Consider the following 18,705-nt stretch of genomic DNA (forward strand, 5'->3'; position numbering starts at 1 on the left):
CCCTCATTCCCACACCCTTCTTCAGTTCTCAACCCTCCATCTCCATCAATCCTCTTCCTCATCCATCACTCCTCTTTTTCTTCACGACTGCTCTCCTTTATCCCTGTCTCTGCCTCCCCCTATTATATTGGTAGTCTTTCATCTCTAATCCCCTACTTCCTGTCTAGACAGTCCTCTTTCCCTATTCTCTTCTCTCTGTAGTCCCTTCTTCCCTCTTCCCCCGCCATCCCATTCTCTCCCTCTCAACACACCAGTCCTCCCTTTTTCCTATTCTCTCCCTGTTCTCCTATTCTCTCCTATGATGGTGTCTATCCTGGGGATCACCACCGTTCACTGTCTCTAATCTACCCGGGCTGGAAGCCCTGTCAAAGCTCTCCTGCTAGTCTAGGAGTGCTAGAAGTACTGATGCTAGCTCATTTCATGGACCGCAAGCAGAGGCACCCACGTCTGCCCTCCCAAGCTCACCCCAGCACAGCATTGATATTCATAGATCTCCACCCGTTGCTTTTAGCAGCCCGATTCACACGCACAAAGCTGAGTTTCCGAAGCGTCTCTCTAAAGTTCACTTTAGCCTTGGCTCATCCTACTTCAAAGCCTTAGAATAGTGGAAATGCGCTTTTTGGGGGGGTACCTGTGCTTTTTTCCCCTCAGAGTTTTGCTACTTTCACCTTTGCTACCTTGTTTATCGCTCTCCAACTTCCCCACAACGCCTAAAGAATCCCTCTGACCTTCCTCTCTGATTTGGCTGCCGTGTTGTTGTTGCAGTTGTCTGCTGGGTGCATGTCTGCATCGTCTAGACGTGCAATCACAGGGACAGACTCAATACCAGCTGCTTGAACCAGGATAATATGTCTAATCAGGACTCACCACACAGCAGGCCCTGTAATTGCCTAAGTTCTCCTGGCATAACAGGGCCAGTCGAGGCTCCATCGCTCCCCAGGACTGAGACAGTCTGACACAGCCCCTCAGCCCCTGGTCCTGCTCTAATCTCAGACTCCAGAGGTGGCTGGCTTTCCCCCAAAAAAAAGTGTGAGAAGAAGAACATCCATGTTGTGTTTACTTGCTGTGTTTACAGATTAAAAGTGGCGTTTTGTGTCAATCGTCATGAAATTTTGAATCTATGGCATGTAAAAAAAAAAAAATAGAAATCTTACCAAGTTTCTGCTGATAGCTGTCTGAAAGTAACTGTCTAGTGATAAAGATAGTCTATCCTTTCTCTGCTGTAGTGACGTTTCACATCGATAACAGCTTCCTTATATGAAGCCCTGTAAATGAACCACTCATGATGATGCAGTGGCGATGTTGAGAATAACGACGGTGCTGACGATGTGTGCGTTCAGGCGGAGATGGACATCCAGATAGCGTTGGAGCGAGAGGAGGACGCCCAGCGGTCGGCCATGTTGGAGCAGGAGAGGCGGGACAGAGAGCTGGCCATGAGGATTGCCCAGAGTGAAGCCGAACTCATCACCGACGAGGCCCAGATGGACCCCAGCCTGCGCAGGTACACACGGATACACAAAAGTGGACACACAAATACACACACTGTGCTGTATATCTGTGTATTGTTATTCATATATTGTAGTGTCTCAATACACAAGCCCTAGAGGAGGTTTTTGTAGGACGTACCCAAGGTTGAGTACGTGGACAAGGTTGTTGTTTAACCCGGAACATGTTGTAATATGAGCTCTAGGAGCTTCTGCAGCAGGATTTGGTAAGGATTCAACAAGTCAAATAAAAAGAGCTGTTGTATTTCTTCTAGGTCCGAAAGGAGACCTGTCCACTGCATGCATGTGTAACCAATTTTTTTTCTCCTCTTGTTCTCCCCTCTCTCAGAAATGGGTCTTTCTCAGGTCTCTATCCAGACACAGTGAGATCCATGTAAGACATTAGCCATTAGCTTAGCCTCCTGCTTCCAGTAACCTAACATAAGCCATTAATCACACTCCCCCGCATGCTTTAATCTCAACCTCAAATCTTTCATCAACCTATATCCAGGATTGTACCAGCCCATGCAAAGCCATCATAAACAATACGCAAATTCTCTAACTCTTCACATTGGATCCAACCAAATAACACCACATTCCAGTCACGAATCAATCCGCCGTTGTGGTCCCGGCCCAGGGCATGAATCAACAATGCCAAGGTATAAGCACGTCTGTTATTAGCCCATCGCAAACAGATGACTATTGCGTGACGAATCTAAATAGGAACATATCATAGAACATGCCGATCTGCTTTTGATCTGTTTCTGCTGGTTCTTCTGAGTTGCACCAGTCATATGCTCATCATCATATCCTCTGTTTGCAGTGCTGGTGGACTTCAAAACCTCAAGGCAATCACAATGTATGTTCTCTGGGGCTTTTTCATACATTGTATTTGTTCTTATCAAGCATATTGATATGGCAAACATTGATATTCCATTCCTATTGTATTACATCTGATAGCTTTGCACAACTATTTGATAAAACACACAAAGCCCTCTCTTTAAACTGATCTACTACTCAGTGGGGATGTACTGTAGAATTAACTCCTAACCAACGTTCGTGGTAGGACTAATTAGCTAACTAGTTAGGACTCACACTTAACCACTCCAGTAATGATATCAGTAGCTACTACCGTCAAACAAGTAGATTAGTTTAGCCATGGTTAGTTACAGTTGGAACAGAGTAGTACTGTATTTGGGTGTACTGACACTTGGCCTACCTGTTCACTCATCAGATGCAATTACTTCTTCATGACTTGTCACTGAGGGATATAATTAAGCAGCTTCCAATTCTTACAGCTGTCAACACGCCACAAGTGTCACAACAGTGTGTGACTGTCACAACACAGGCTGACATCAACGTATCAGATGGCTACACACACAGTTCATAGTGGAAGCCACCCTGGTCTCCGTGACCAATGGGAAATACGATTATACTACTGATATATGGATGTGTGTGAATCAGAGACATTTATGTGTTATTCTGTTATAGTAATTTATGTGTGCTGGTATTAATGTGTTTATAGGGAGGAAATGGCCCTGGAAATGTCACAACTTCTGGCTTGGTGGGTAATGGAGATAAATAGTTTGTTCCCGGATCAATGATCACCTGAATCACCCAAATCGATTAATCAAATGAATCATTTCCGGAAAAAATCCAAAATTATATGTTAAAATCGTTTAAAATCCTAGTGAGCAAAGGGAAATGAAGAGATTTTACCAATGATGTTATCTTGTTGATCAGTGTATTGAATCTTGAAATTAGACGTGTTTGTGTGTGTGCCTGCATGCGTGTGTGTTTTGGAATTAAATCTGATTGTGTGCCAGCTGTGGCATTGACCACAGCTATGGCACTTTGAACACGACTAACTTCCTTAAAGCTGGTTTAAGAAAGTTACTACAAACAACAAACACTGTTTTTTCCCCTCAGACATCATTGCACCTTTTCTTTTGCCATGACGGTAAAAAAGCTCCTCAGTTTGGCAACAAAAACAATAACTGTGGTGTTGCGGCCAGTGACGCTGTTTCTCCCTACTATGGATTCCATCTTTAAAGACACAACATCAATCAAAGTGTATGCCTCATCTATAATAAGCGCTCTTTGTAAGAGCTAGTTGGCCAACGCACCTTCGAGTCGCCGTGTCTACACTCAATCCCTGTTACCCCCGGAGCACTTTGAGGGGGTGACCTGGCAACCATCCAGCGCTCAGCCCCAAAGGTCATGTGAGCTGTCACCACAAAACACAACACAGTGTCTCGCTGACATTCTTCTGTCACTCCGGTATCTACCCAGGCTGGCCCTCCTCCCACCGGGAGGCTTAACGTCCGAAGATTGGATGAGCACCAGAAGACCCAAGGATTCCTCTACAGCGGACCAAAGCCTTGACCCTGCCACATAGACGCCCATACAGACCTGGAGGGCCACCTGTAAATAGGGGCCAAATCCTGCATGTCAGGTTATTGAGTTAGAGCTCTCAGAAGCATGCTGCTGGAGGGGTGTAAAGGGCTGCAGACTGTGCTTTCGTAAGCCCAGGAACACACTGACTAAGGTTAGGTGATGTGGGGACTAGGGAGTAGGTGATAGGGTGAAATGGGCACACTAAATGTCCACATGCATGTAGTCCAGCTCCCCTGCTGTCTGCTTCATCCACCTCGTAGTGGGAGTGTAATTGCCTGGGGGATGTCGGAGAACAGTGCCAAAGTCAGACACAGATTTCCCCTTTTTGCCCCACTTAGCACTTGATTGTTTTTCTGATTGTTACCAGTATTTTAGTCTTTGAAAATGACCACCAGATCACTATGGCGCGCCGATCCGAGCGGGGATTCCGAGACGTCCCACTGCTCGGACCTTTGAAATGTTGAATTACAATTCAAATTGATTCCTCTCTTCTCTTGCGGGGAATGCAGGGGTCCACAGGTGCAGGCACTCAAAGCCGCCGGCGTGAGGAAGTACGACCTGAGCAAGTGGAAGTACGCGGAGCTGCGGGACGTCATCAACACCTCGTGCGGTAAGACTTTTCCCCAACCCCTCTCACCACTACCGCTACCAAGGCCTGAGGGGCTACTCTCAGCATGGGGCCCCATCCATTCACTACACTACACTCTGAAAAAGCCCAGGGAAACCTGGGCAATGTGACGAGCTCTCAGGGAGATTCATGATCCGGCTCTGTGCACCTCCATCACTCACGCCATCATTAATTCAGCCCCACTGTTAATAATTTAAAAACTGGCCGGTAACGCAACCTCTTCAAAAGTGTGGCAAAGGGGTTTTCGCCCTGCTCTAGACTTTCCTGCCTAGGCGTGATTTCCCCTATAATTTTCACGTAAAGCTAAAGTGGGAGGTAATTTCGAGGAGATTGCAACTGGGCGAAATTGACAGGGGAATTCTATTTGTTTGAGGGTGTAAGATTTAAGAGCCGACAGGAGAGTGTACATGCAGCTGCTACGTTGATGAAGGTACAGCCTTGTGGCAGAGGGGGAGATTATTACCATTAAGGTGAATTACAGTGTTTTGCCCTCTGTACCCGATTCAATAAAAAAACATGGAGGAAAGTCTTACCGCCTCATTCTGAATCGACATGTATGAATAGGCCAGCTGTCAGTTGGGGAGTGCTTCGTACCAACACTTCCCCTAAGAGCATGCTGTGTCTCAACCGATAGTGAGCATAACACAAACACCTCAGATGATGGAAAATAGGGTCTAAGCTACAATATATATGCGAGAAATTGACATTAAAGGACTAGTTCTACCATTGGCAAATACACTACATGACCAAAAGTATGTGGACACCTGCTCGTCGAACATCTCATTCAAAAATCATGGGCATTAATATGGAGTTGGTCTCCCCTTTGCTGCTATAACAGCCTCCACTCTTCTGGGAAGGCTTTCCACTAGATGTTGGAACATTGCTCTGGGGACTTGCTTCCATTCAACCACAAGAGCATTACTGATGTCAGGCACTGATGTTGGGCGATTAGTCCTGGCTCGTAGTCGGCGTTCCAATTCATCCCAAAGGTGTTCGATTGGGGTTGAGGTCAGGGCTCTGTGCAGGCAAGTCAAGTTCTTCCACACCGATCTCGACAAACCATTTCTGTATGGACCTCGCTTTGTGCACAGGGACATTGTCATGCTGAAACAGGAAAGGGCCTTCCCCAAACTGTTGCCACAAAGTTGGAAGCACAGAATCGTCTAGAATGTAGCGTTAAGATTTCCCTTCACTGGAACTAAGAGGCCTAGCCCAAACAATGAAAAACAGCTCCAAACCACCCCCACCCAACTTTACAGTTGGCACTATGCATTCAGGCAGGTAGCGTTCTCCTGGCATCTGCCACACCCAGATTCTTCCATCGGACTGCCAGATGGTGAAGCGTGATGCATCACTCCAGAGAACGCATTTTTCACTGCTCCAAAGTCCAATGGTGGAGAGCTTTACACCACTCCAGCCGACACTTGGCATTGCGCATGGTGAGCTTAGGCTGCTCGGCCATGGAAACCCATTTCATGAAGCTCCCGACGAACAGTTCTTGTGCTGACATTGCTTCCAGAGGCAGTTTGGAACTCGGTAGCTACGCGCTTCAGCACTCTGCGGTCCCATTCTGTGAGCTTGTGTAGCCTACCACTTCACGGCTGAGCCGTTGTTGCTCCTAGATGTTTCCACTTCACAATAACAGCACTTACAGTTGACCGGGGCAGCTCTAGCAATGCAGAAATTTGACGAACTGTGTTGTTGGAAAGGTGACATCCTATGACGGTGCCACATTGAAAGTCACTGGGTTCTTCAGTAAGGCCATTCTACTGCCAGTGTTTGTCTATGGAGATTGCATGGTGGTGTGCTCAATTTTATACACCTGTCAGCAACGGGTGTGGCTGAAATAGCCGAAACCACTAATTTGAAGGGGTGTCCATGTACTTTTGCATATATAGTGTTTAGTTCAAATCAAAAGGGAGCAGTCAAAAAGTGATTGAAATCAAGTGGAATGACCCTAATGCATTAATTGTGGTGGAAATGAAATTCGGCTTGGTTGTGACGACTTTGTTACATTCTCCATGGCCCTTTTTGAATTATTTACACCCATCCTGTTGCTACTTTCTCTCCTTGCTGTGAGGAAAACTGAATTGCGACCTATTTTCACAACCCCCAATTTTAATGTGTTCATCGTTTCCTGAATGGTGAAGATTAGAACTTGAGTATTATCTTGAATAGTTGGCGATTCTACGACAGTGGGAGCAGAAAATATTTTGGGTATCTCAGATTTTGTCAATTCTCACATAGAAACTTCATTGGGAGGAAGGATGTTTGACATGCTTTTGTATCACAAATTTTTGGGGGGGAAATCATGATGAAAGTGGCCATTTTAGGCCCTTTTAGACCTATACATGCCAACTGTAAGACCGTGAACCGTACATGATACAGACAACATCTTGGTGTCATTATACTCCTAATAGTGTGCGTTCAAATATGGAGTGTCTAGATTCTGAAATAAAATATTTCAAGTTAATTTATTCAACATACAAATATTAATATGAATATCTCAAAACTACCCTTTTTATTTTGCTTATTTTTAGACAAATTGTTTTGAACAATATACTCTTCAAACACGTCAAATTTCCAGAGTGGGCTCTCTGGTACTTTTAATGATATTACCCATTTTATACATACAAATGGACATTATAGGTCAATTAACCAATCACAGCCCTCCTTTAGGATTGCACATTCAGCAAGTCACCAGTAGAGGGAGTTCCCTTTTAATCCATTTACCATTCACTGTGTTGGTGGTGTTCATAAAATGTATCATAACTTCAGAATTAGCAGAGAGCTCACTCTGGAAATGTTATGTACTTCCAAAAAGTATAGTGGTGGAAAAAGTACTGAATGGTCATACTTGAGTAAAAGTAAAAACGCCTTAATAGAAAATGACTGAAGTAAAAGTGAAAGTCACCCAGTTAAAGTCTAAAAGTATCTGGTTTAAAATGTACTTAAGTGGTGGAAAAAGTACTTAATTGTCATACTTGAGTAAGAGTAAAAGTAAATGCTATACATCAAATATATTATATTAAGCAAACCAGACAATTATTTTTGTTTTATTTACGGACGGACAGGGGCACACTCCCACACTGACATCATTGATAGGTGCGTGAATTGGACCATATTGCTGTCCTTCCAGATCATTCGAAATGAAATTACTTTTGGGTGTCAGGGGAAATGTATATGAGTAAAAAGTACATATTTTCTTTAGGAATGTAGTAAAGTACAGATACCCCCCAAAGCTACTTAAGTAGTACTTAAAAGCAGTGGCATAAAGTACTTCAAAGTACTTTACACCACTGCTTAAAATGAATACATTTAAAAAGGGTTGTTTATTTCAGAATCTAAACATACTCCATATATTAAAGCACATTACAAGGATTATAATGACACCAAGATGTTGTCTGTATCATGTACGGTTCACCGACCAGAAAGTCTTACAGGATGTATAGGTCTAAAAGGGAAATGGCCAATTTCATGATTTTCTCAAAAATGGTTTGTTATACAAATGTAAGAATTTCCAGAACAATTTCAGATACCAAAAATATTTTTGGCTCCTGCTGGCATGGAATCGCCCTAATACATGAGAAATTCCCATGATTTATTAATCTGTTCGGCCCGAACAGCTAGCGCGACAGCTAAAATGAATTTATAAAAATACGATTTCAGCTAATAGGGAGAAGTATCTAACAAAATTACATTATGGCATTCACTAATCATAAAACGATTTACATATAATAGAAATGTGGCTACATTTGGACAAATATTTGTTATTCTCATTCACTGTGGTTAAGTTCTGTTGATGTCATCCCTGTGTAGATATTGAGCTGCTGGCGGCATGCAGGGAGGAGTTCCATCGCCGTCTGAAGGTGTACCACGCCTGGAAGTCCAAGAACAAGAAACGCGACACAGCCATGGAGCAGAGGGCCCCCAAATCTATCACTGACTACGGTGAGTGAGATACCCCATCCTGGGATGTTGTGCTACTGTAGGCTACCCTCCTCAACCCAGGATTGTGTTCCCGACATTAACACGTTCTGTCTTAACCCCGCTATTACCATTTCTGTGTCCATTGCAGACATGTTTTCAACAGTAGCATCCTTTTTGTCATCTCTTTCATCGGTTTTCTTTCTGTGACCATCTTTGACCTTGAAAGTTGTGGTACAGGTAACTGCCAAAATAAAGGAAACGCCAACATAAAATGTCTTAATTGGACGTTGGGCAACCACGAGCCAGAAAAGCTTCAATGCACCTTGCCATTGAAGTGTATGGAACTCTATTGGAGGCATGGGACACCATTCTTCCACAAGAAATTCCATCATGTGGTGTTTTGTTGATGGTGATGGAAATGGAAACGCTGTCTCAGGCACCGCTCCAGAATCTCCCATAAGTGTTCAACTGGGTTTGAGATCTGGTGACTGAGACGGCCATGGCATATGGTTTACATGCTCATCAAATGATTCATTGACCGTTCGTGCTCTACGGATGGGGGCATTGTCATCCTATGTGGGCATATCCATGGTAGCCAAAATAATGGTCTGCCCAGCATTTTTATACATGACCCTAAGCATGATGGGATGTTAATTGCTTAATTTACTCAGGAACCACACCTGTGTGGAAGCACCTGCTTTCAATATGCTTTGTATCCCTCATTTACTCAAGTCTTTACATTATTTTGGCAGTTACTTGAACATCCACACAGAGTACCTCATTTGCTAGCACAGTACTCATTTTCCCACTTGTCAATGTACTTTCCCAAAGGGAAAAAGTCTCACAATTGCATTTATGTGGGATTAACATGGAGGGTAAAAACCCAAGAAGAAGCAGCAATGCTTCAGTGAGCCCTTCACAGCTTCACTGTCTCTTCTCCTGATGATGATGGCGGAGGGAGATGAATGCCCACTTCATAAATAGCCCGCCTGTTCTTCCTGACATTCAATTAGTGTTCTTAAAAGCCAGGCCCCAGAACTTAGCTCCCATCTGCGTCAAAAGTATTTGTTCCAATTATACTCAGCTGCCACGACGCCTCATCAGGTTTAGCTGTGCGCTACCATGACCGCTCGCTCTATCCAGCCAAGCATGATTTATTCAACTCAGACCCAGACAACAGGGGCGGCTGGAAATCACGTTTAAAGTAAATATTATTTAGTTACATGAAAGCTATCCAGTCTCCTTTGTTCGCCCTTCTTTTCCATAGATTTTCATTCCTAAGAACAGATTTTGTTGCTTTCACTGAATTTTCATCTCTTTTGATGTGAAAGCTTCTAGAAGGCATGTTGAACCCATTTTATTTGCCTTTTGTTTGGCTGCAGTTCTCTCTTCCTTCGCTAATGGAAGCAGGTCTTGGCAAGTCTGCCATATAAGAGGGGAGAAAGCAGCTTACCTGGCTTTTCACCCATAGCATTGTTTGTGTATTTTATGCCATCTTTGTTGTCTCATATTTTCAGTTTCATGTTTTTGCTTCCTTCCACCACCCTATGATTCAATCATTCAACTTAGTCATGTTCTAACATTTTGCAGATAAATTGCTTCAAACACTAACGGACTCTACTGTGTAAATACAGGATTGCTCCTCAAAAAAAATTACAAAGATTTCCACATGTATTTGCCCCAGTAATCACACAATGTCATAATAAATCAGTATTGTGGCAGTAACAAGGACATAAAACCCGCCACACACAGCCCAACAGAACCCGGCTCCAGCCGTGGCCGCCCAGCAGCAGGAGATAACCATGAACCGCCAGCAGCGCTACTTCCGCATCCCCTTCATCCGTCCCGCTGACCAATATAAAGACCCCCAGAACAAGAAGAAGGGCTGGTGGTACGCCCACTTTGATGGGCCCTGGATCGCCAGGCAGATGGAGCTACACCCAGACAAGCAGCCCATCCTACTGGTGGCAGGTGGGTCCCTCGAGCTAGATCAGCTTCATATGTTCTTTATATGTGCATTGATGTGTTTGTAAAATGAAACTCTGGGCTCTATGTCATAGAGCATGTTATGATTGTGCCAGGTAGCTGGTTTTGTGCACGTGTGAATGTGGTTATCCTATCCTAAAAAAGAATCCCTATTCAATCATATATTATCCTTTCCTGTGTGTGTATTAAATCCTTAATCCTTATTAAATCCAGTTTTTGACTGTCAGTGTCTCTCCCCTCCTTTCTCTTCCCCCATCCCCCCATCCTTAGGGAAAGATGACATGGAGATGTGTGAGCTAAGCCTGGAGGAGACAGGCCTGACCCGGAAGAGGGGGGCTGAGATCCTGCCTCGGCAGTTTGAGGAGATCTGGGAACGCTGCGACGGGATCACGTACCTGCGAAACGCCATCGAAAGCAGGCAGGCCAGGCCCACGTACGCCACAGCCATGCTGCAGAACCTCTTCCAGTGAACCAGAGGAATGCTCAAAAGGAATGCAGTAAAGAAAGGGAAGAAAGCAGAAGCACTCCCTATTATAGCAGTCTTTGAGGCTAACGGCTATCTCACTGAGGGCATTTCAACATTTTAATTAGATTTATGTTGATTTCTGTAATTTCTTTGTTTTGTTTCTTTGTTAATTTGCTGTGAAAAGACATACCAATTTACGTCTCGTCCTCATGAAATGTCCTACGCTTGAATGCAATTTTTACTACGAGGCCTTAAATCTATTTTATTTGGTATTAATGAGATAAGTTTCAGATCTGCACTTCCTCAAGACAGTCTTAATTGTATATTCATGTTTAGTTGTTAAATGAAATCTAAGCACTGCTGGAACTGTTGGTAATGATTGAAGAAATTATGTTACAAGTATTTGGCTTTATGACTCTTGAGCACTCTAGGAATAATTGATTGTGTCGACACATTTCAGCATGTGATTAGTTATTTTAGGGTTTATATTTTCAGTATAATGCAGCTGCAATGTTCCACTTCCGATTAGAGAAGGTTGTCTGTCTATAGGGCTGGTATTGCCATAATGCTGGGGCAGGTTGTATCCTTGATGTTGAATTTATTCCTGGTTCTGTTTGAAGAAAGCTTACTTTACTTCCCTTTGTATTTCCATGACAATGAAAGTGCACCAGCTCACATCTTTTAACAACGGACATTGCAAGACTTTTGCAATGATAGATGATTCATAGGAAGGCATATGACATGATATATTTTTGGATTGATTTATCAAAAATAAGATCTTGTTTACGACTTTGTCTAAGACTGAATTATGCATGTCATTGTTAACCATAGATTAATTGGAGCACAAACCTCTGGGGTGTAGTAAAAATATACACTTTCCGAATGTCTTCTATTTTTGAATATGGCGTAGTGAGATAATTCTGAGTCACTGTGTTTGTATTCCATAGTGACAGATTATATTTTCATCTAAGAACTCCTTTTTAAAAGAAATTGTAGAATTTGTAGGCATTTGTAAATTTATTTTCATAGAGGGAACTCACAAGCGCTTTCTGTTCACCACTAATATAAAACACTAAAAACCTAATTATCCAACCATTTTAATAACATTGTTGAAAGTTTAAGGTTTCTAGGTGTGATTTGTCTTTCAGGCTTTCAATCTAGATTGTGTGACTTCTTTTGCCGATCCTTGATGGTCTGATATGAGTAATTAATCTCATTGTGGACCCCCAGTTATAATTTATTAACAATTTCATAATGAGTATTTTCTGTATAGTAAAATAATAATGTTTGTATTACACATTCCTCAGTGTAATCTGTTTAGCTGTTTTGCCATTTCAGATTCAACTTCAATTGTATGCTGAGTATTGCACTGCAATATAGGGAATAAATGCATTCAACCTTTTATCATTGTGTAGACTGTAGTTAATAGCAAGACTTGGCCATTAAGTCAGGTCTTCTATTAGTACCTCCCTAAATGATTACAGTATCTAACAAGATGACTGATTAAGAATTAATGATTAATTCATTGTGGTCCTCATGTTTTATTACTGATCCAAATGAAGCCATGATGGGCAGTAAACATTTTGTAAATCATAATCATCAGAAAATAACAGAATCCGATGATGGAAAAACTATTGAAATGCATTGTGATTGTTAGCGATTCAATTAAATAACAAATTGACCCCCAAAAAATCTTTGTAGGAAAATACTTTATTTATCAAATGTAAAGTGTAAAAAAAAGAATGTTACACATCCTCCAAGTGTGTTTTGATCCTGTACTCAAAAGTGGTTGGTGGGATTTTATTGACCAGTAGTATAGGACTGACTTTTTCTTCACACAAATGTATTGCTACATTTTTCACCTACACAACACTAGGCTATAATCATATACAAGAGTATTGCTTCAAAACAACACGACCAGAGTCAAAAGTTCACATTCATTTTCTTTTTTGGGACGCTGAACACAAGTTAGAATAACATTAAAACAACAATCTCATCTACGGTCATGATACCACCATGTGTATCAATGTGTAAATAAATACCTCATTGTGAGGAAAGAAAACAACCTTTTGTGAAGGATATACAGTATCTGAAAAACATTCCTAGCCGTCAATATATAAATAGATGGGTACACCTTAACACAACCCGCTAGTACAGCATTTAATATCCACACAGTAGCTGTCTGAAATTATGCATCCTATCCTAGGTACATTTCTCCATGTAATTTATGCAGTAATTCCAGTAATGGAGGAGTCCACCACTGCCATGACATGAATTTCTAAGAGATTAGATATTTAAAATATACAGCTCAAGTTCAAGGCAACAAAGACTTATGTTGCTTTTAAAGACTGTGGACACTGGCAAGAGATGAGCCATCAAAGAACAGTTTCCTCAAAGCATTCGTTATCTGAAGCCCTTAACAGGCAACAAGTTCGGTATTCATTTGGTGGTCGCCACATCTGAAAAGGGGACAAGTGACAAAGGGTATACCAAATGTTATTCCATGTCACAAATTGCATATAACATTTGTAATCATATTGACACGTGAAATATTATATCCAAAATAGTGGTAAATTATATAAATATACCTCAATTAACATAGTTAAATGATACATACTTAACAGTATGTCATTATTAACACCCACTTAAAATAAATTAATATGTGCTAAATGTCAAGGTGAAATGATCTCTTAATGACTTTCAAACAGCTGATTATAGCATGCCAGACTAATTCCATATAATTTACATATATTACAAACAATACATGTTATGATTGTTTTTAGGTTATCTTGCACACAATCAATTGGTGAATAATTCTGTTTAGCATGCAGTAATATTGCAATTATCATTCACATCCATTTTTAAAGAATTCCTACTGATAAGTAATTATGCTCATGTTAGATGGAAAATGTCACTACCACTGATTTACTTTTACATTTTCTGAATCATACTTTTTGATTTGAAGAAATACAATTGAAAGCTCAAAAAGATGATTTGGTTAAGTAATAAATCAGAATCAACCTTATCAATTAATGTCTTACCTTCTAATGCTTTTAAATGCTTTTCCTAGAAAGTATTTAAAGTAATATAAAAACATATTTGCACATGGTACAATATGACTCATTCAAACTGATCCCAAGATCCGATTTTTGGCCTTACCTTGTTGTGTGGTATACAGGGATGTAAATCTACCATTTCAGAGACTAGCTTGTCGTGTCTGGTTGTGTAGAGCTGTCTGGGGATCTGTGAAAAAGCATCAGAGAAACACAGCTTTACACTGTTCATAGTTCACAAGGAACTCACTAGAAGCGTTTTAAAAGGGTGAGCAAAGGCAAGCGTTTGGCACTAAATATCATTTCAAGGGGAGACATCATTGAGGGTGGAGGTTGGGTAATATTTTTCTGCAATGACGATAAATGGGTATTACAGCGGACATCTACAAGTGCCTGGCTCTATTACTAAAGGTAGCCTAGTGTTTAAGATTGTTGGGCCAGTAACCGAAAGGTCGCTGGTTTGAATCCCCAGCAAGGTAGGAAAATCTACCGTTCTGCCCTTGAGCAAGGCAGTTAACCCCCAACAACTGCTCCCCAGGCGCCGATGACGTGGACGTCGATTAAGGCAGCCCCCCGCACCTCTTTGATTCAGAGCGTTTGGGTTAAATGCGAAAGACACATTTAGGTTGAATGCATTCAGTTGTGCAACTGACTAGGTATCCCCTTTTGCCTTCCCAGCATGGTTTGACAGAGTATTCTCTTGACACTGCACCACATTTACTGTAATAGTCTTTAAATGTCTGACCTCAAATTAACCAGGGCTTGGATGTTTTTGGGTACATTGATCATGACTCACCACAAAGGATCTCTAGTAAAATCACTGCAATACAATACATATATAATCTGGCCAAAATATGTGCAAGGGAATTTAAATGCATGCACATGACTTGGATATTTTAAGAATTGATATATATATACAATTTCATGGATACTGTATCATGAGGATATTATTGCATGGGTTTAGTGTATGAAAGTATATTACACTGTACAATGAAGCAGAAAAGTGTTCCTTCAGAGTTTATTGAAGAAACAACCACCCCAAATGTTTGTTGATACCATAAGAGAGTGGAAAAGAGCAGATCATGCAAAATAAGAGGAAAGAGCTTCTTTGCCATTCAAAATAGAGATTTAGTGAAGGAAAGTACTTAGTGCTTTATCTGGGCTGCATCTTGAAAAAATAAAACGTATCACATAACAAATACTCGGAGCGCATGCACCGTGTTTCAACCTATTGGTCTTCCTCAGGCAATGCGTTGCGTGCTCACTGAGTGTTTTCTTAAGCCTTTCTTATGTAATCTGTTCTGGAGATTTTTAAGATATACCACAGAAACATTTTTGTTGTGAGTACTTTACTTCATTAAAGCTTTACTTTAAATCACAAAGATTTAAGCTCTCCTTTTTTCTAATTTTGGCAACCCTATTCTTACTATAGACTACTAAGTTGTTTCCTGGGACTCAATTATCATTTGTCATAAGCAGAATTAGTAGATATTAGGTGATTGCTTAAGGTTTGTATTAGTTTGTTTAGAACATGGGGCCAATTGAGCTATAGAGATTAACCTTAATACTTAGATGTATATTTTCAATTGAGCGAAAAGCTTCTTGCTCTGTTTGGGAAGAACCAGCACCACTTCTCCAGGCTGGTGGTGTACTTATGCTGGATACTTGAGTCAAGACACCATCGTCATTTTCAAAAACAGGATTCACTCTCAATGTGTTCTCAAAGTCATAGGGAACAAGCGTATGTCTATAATATAAAGCAGAAAGGACTGGAATAACCAAGCTGTAAAACAACAACTGGTAGAGCTATTGGCTCTAAAACAAATAAAAAGGTTTAAAAGGCCTGCTTACACCAAAGTCATGGTCTTTCGGGTCCCGATACATTTATTGTTTATGAAAACCAAGATGCCTATGATGGCACAAACCAAGGTGAGGCTTCCCACCAGGCAGGCTATGAAAATGGTTGGGTCTACAGGCAGCAACACGAGCTCATTGCAGCGCACTCCGTGGTAGTGCCAGTATTTCCCTACAGGACATCTAAATGTTAAAGAGAAAACAGGATTAGAGTCAACTCTATCAGCTACAGTAAAAAAGGTATATCTCAATACATCAAAATGCCTCAAGGCACATGCTGGAGCACTGTTGAATACGAAGGGAATCTTACAGAGTTGACAGATATTTTTTACTGCTAGACAACATCAAGAAGAGCTGATATGTTGCCAGTGTTTCAGTTTATAGATGGTGAGGACCACAGGAGGTTGGTGGCACCTTAATTGGGGAGGACGGGTTGGTGGTAATGGCTGGAGTGGTGTGAGTGGAATGATATCAAATACATCAAACATGGTTTGATGCCATTCCATTTGCTCCATTCCAGCCATTATTATGAGCCGTCCTCCCCTCAGCAGCCTCCACTGGTGAGACCATAGCTATCTCTGTTTGCTTGATCAGTTAGCTCGGTGGTACCTGCAGGTGGCTCCATGGCCCTGGATGATTTCACAAAGGCCCCCGTTGAAGCAGTAGTCTGGATCTAGGTTACAAATACTCTGGCAGGGCAGGCCATCCATAGTGCTGTAGCCAGGATCACACAAACACTCAGCCTCCTCAGTCCAACTGTTTACCATACATTGGGAAAACTCATTGCAGGCCAAGAACTTGCAGGGATTTGCTTGGTCCGCTGAAACGAGTAAGAAGATAATTCATTTGCATTAATGAAATGCTGTCCACCTGTCTCTCCCTGTTTTGTTCCTTCATTGTCCTCACATGCAAAGGACAAACTAGAGGACACGTTGATTGATGTGAATGAAGGCGTCTGCTTTAAATAAGGTGCAGGTGATTAGGTTTCAGCCAGAGAAGTGCTTGTGAGGCTTTAGTAGAGAATAATTATTTTTCACATGATTCGCAGAGGACAAAGCTGTGGCATGCATTCTTTTGACCTTTCCAGATTGAACATTCTAGAAGTACAGTATAATTAAGACTTGGGACCTCTAGTATGCCATAACTTAGATAGGAGCTGATTCTGTCTATGATATCCCCCATCACATAGGACAGTGAGAACTTTCAATATAGAGATATCTTACCAGGTTCTATGTCCAGGTAGCGACTGTCAATCTCAATGTCTAGTCGTTTAGATGCAGTGTTGCAGAAGTCTTCGAGCACACAGTGCACAGCCTTTGTCATGTTATGTGGCACATCTTTGTCTAATTTCATCTTGCTGTTCACCACAACACTGCCATTCCTGAAGTTGAGGATTTCCAATTGCTTAAATCCTGTCAAATTAGATTGCAGATATGGGAGAAGCTGGAAAAGAGGGGAGAGAACACATGTAATATGTATAGAGCACAAATTTGACGCTTCAGCAATTTTCTTTTAGTCACATTTGTCATTCCACTCTCTCATGGTAATTTGACAACTAATTCTGTTGACATTCAAAACCATCTGATTTGATTCGCTTTTAGTTTCAAGGAGGAAATGGTGTTGGTTGGCTAGTTGGGAAATCAAATCAAATTATGGCAAACATACCATTTAGATTATAAATTATTATGGTAATTTGGGACACAGTAAGACAATTTGGCATACAGTATTTTACATGAAAGTCATCTTAAAATCATCACCAATGCCATCTCCATGAAGGACTAGTGAATTAATCTGGCTCCTGGGAGGATAAAAGTTCAATTTAATGTTTTATATGTTTCATGTTTTACCTCTCATTTCACAGTTTGGAGTCATTTAAACAAACTGCACATCTGTTTCCTCCCAGGACCAAGATTGGGAGAGCCATATCTGGAACATGTCAAACGCTCTAGAGGACCACAGTTACAGTCTGTCAGTTTTACATCTGAACAGTTGTATTCAGGTCAGGGTGTTTACTGATGAAATGCATGTATACATAATCTCATTCATCACAATAATACAATTGTGCAAATTAAAAGAAGGAAATTATCAACATTACTAAATGTAGCACACAACCAAGCATTAGTTAGCAACTATTATGTAAGGTGTTATGGACAGTCAAGCAGAGAAAAGGTTCAAATATAAGAAACCGAGAATGCAAGGCCATTGAGACCTGTACGACAACAAATCTGTCTATGAAAATCTGTCCAAGAAACAAATACAAAAACCAACAATACAACAGTTCAAATCCACCAGAACAATCTCAAATCTGTCAAGCTCTATATTCTAGCAATATCTATGGCATCTCCATTTATCATCCATTTTTAAAACGTGATTGGCAATTTCAAAAATGGCCCTGACTGCCAGCGAGAACAATAGACTGAGCATTGCTATTATAGCTGCTCTCTCCGTCTTCAAGAGTAAGGTACCTGCATTTAGACAAGTAACTGCAGGAAAACCAATTACTGTGAAGAGAGACTACGGTGCCTTAACTCAGCTGTTCCATGCCTGTATACAAAGAGATAAGAGGCATTAAGGAGCTCTATCTGATCTGGTTACTCCACTTATCACTGGCAGGCAGAGGGTCAGGTCACTATGGGCCTCATACAACCTCATTTACCACACAAACAGAGCACCATGCTCCACACACAGTAAACGTCCTTCACCGCACAAACAGAGCACCATGCTCCATACTGTATTAAGGCCTCCAGCAAATGGACTGCTAGACAGGTGCATTTCTCAGATAAATCCATTTGTCTCAACATTTCAAATCAACAAGTTAGCAATCCTCGCTGTGCTGTAGTTTTAACTCTCTGCTTTGCGCAAGCTAGGTCCGTGTAGCAATAACCTTGCTATGTTTGTCTGTCATAG

General features: G+C 41.4%; 2 protein-coding genes across 5 annotated transcripts in view; one reads left to right on the plus strand and one right to left on the minus strand.

Moving 5' to 3' along the window:
* Nucleotides 1-12,293, plus strand: part of LOC121545102 (unconventional myosin-VI) — a 97,661-nt gene extending 85,368 nt beyond the window's left edge. The window contains exons 28-35 of one of the 3 annotated variants that reach the window (XM_041855494.2): nt 1,341-1,501; nt 1,834-1,878; nt 2,308-2,343; nt 3,010-3,048; nt 4,391-4,491; nt 8,329-8,460; nt 10,192-10,410; nt 10,696-12,293. In XM_041855494.2, coding sequence (XP_041711428.2) covers nt 1,341-1,501; nt 1,834-1,878; nt 2,308-2,343; nt 3,010-3,048; nt 4,391-4,491; nt 8,329-8,460; nt 10,192-10,410; nt 10,696-10,895 — 933 coding nt within the window. In that variant the 3' untranslated portion in view covers nt 10,896-12,293. The remainder of the gene's footprint in view (nt 1-1,340; nt 1,502-1,833; nt 1,879-2,307; nt 2,344-3,009; nt 3,049-4,390; nt 4,492-8,328; nt 8,461-10,191; nt 10,411-10,695) is intronic. The other 2 variants (XM_045217586.1, XM_045217587.1) reach the window with 2 other exon arrangements.
* Nucleotides 11,688-17,245, minus strand: LOC123486319 (interphotoreceptor matrix proteoglycan 1-like). 2 transcript variants are annotated; one of them, XM_045217588.1, is made up of 5 exons: nt 17,022-17,245; nt 16,408-16,618; nt 15,796-15,981; nt 14,051-14,134; nt 11,688-13,350 (listed from the first exon to the last, which is right to left on the minus strand). In XM_045217588.1, exons 1-4 carry the CDS (start codon nt 17,149-17,151, stop codon nt 14,095-14,097), a joined length of 567 nt encoding a protein of 188 aa, XP_045073523.1. In that variant the 5' UTR covers nt 17,152-17,245; the 3' UTR covers nt 11,688-13,350; nt 14,051-14,094. The 2 variants fall into 2 exon arrangements, with proteins under 2 accessions (XP_045073523.1, XP_045073524.1); XM_045217589.1 differs by lacking the exon at nt 15,796-15,981.
* Between the last annotated feature and the right edge of the window lie 1,460 nt (nt 17,246-18,705).

This window comes from Coregonus clupeaformis, unplaced genomic scaffold, assembly GCF_020615455.1.
Source record: "Coregonus clupeaformis isolate EN_2021a unplaced genomic scaffold, ASM2061545v1 scaf1135, whole genome shotgun sequence".
Taxonomy (NCBI): Eukaryota; Metazoa; Chordata; class Actinopteri; order Salmoniformes; family Salmonidae; genus Coregonus; species Coregonus clupeaformis.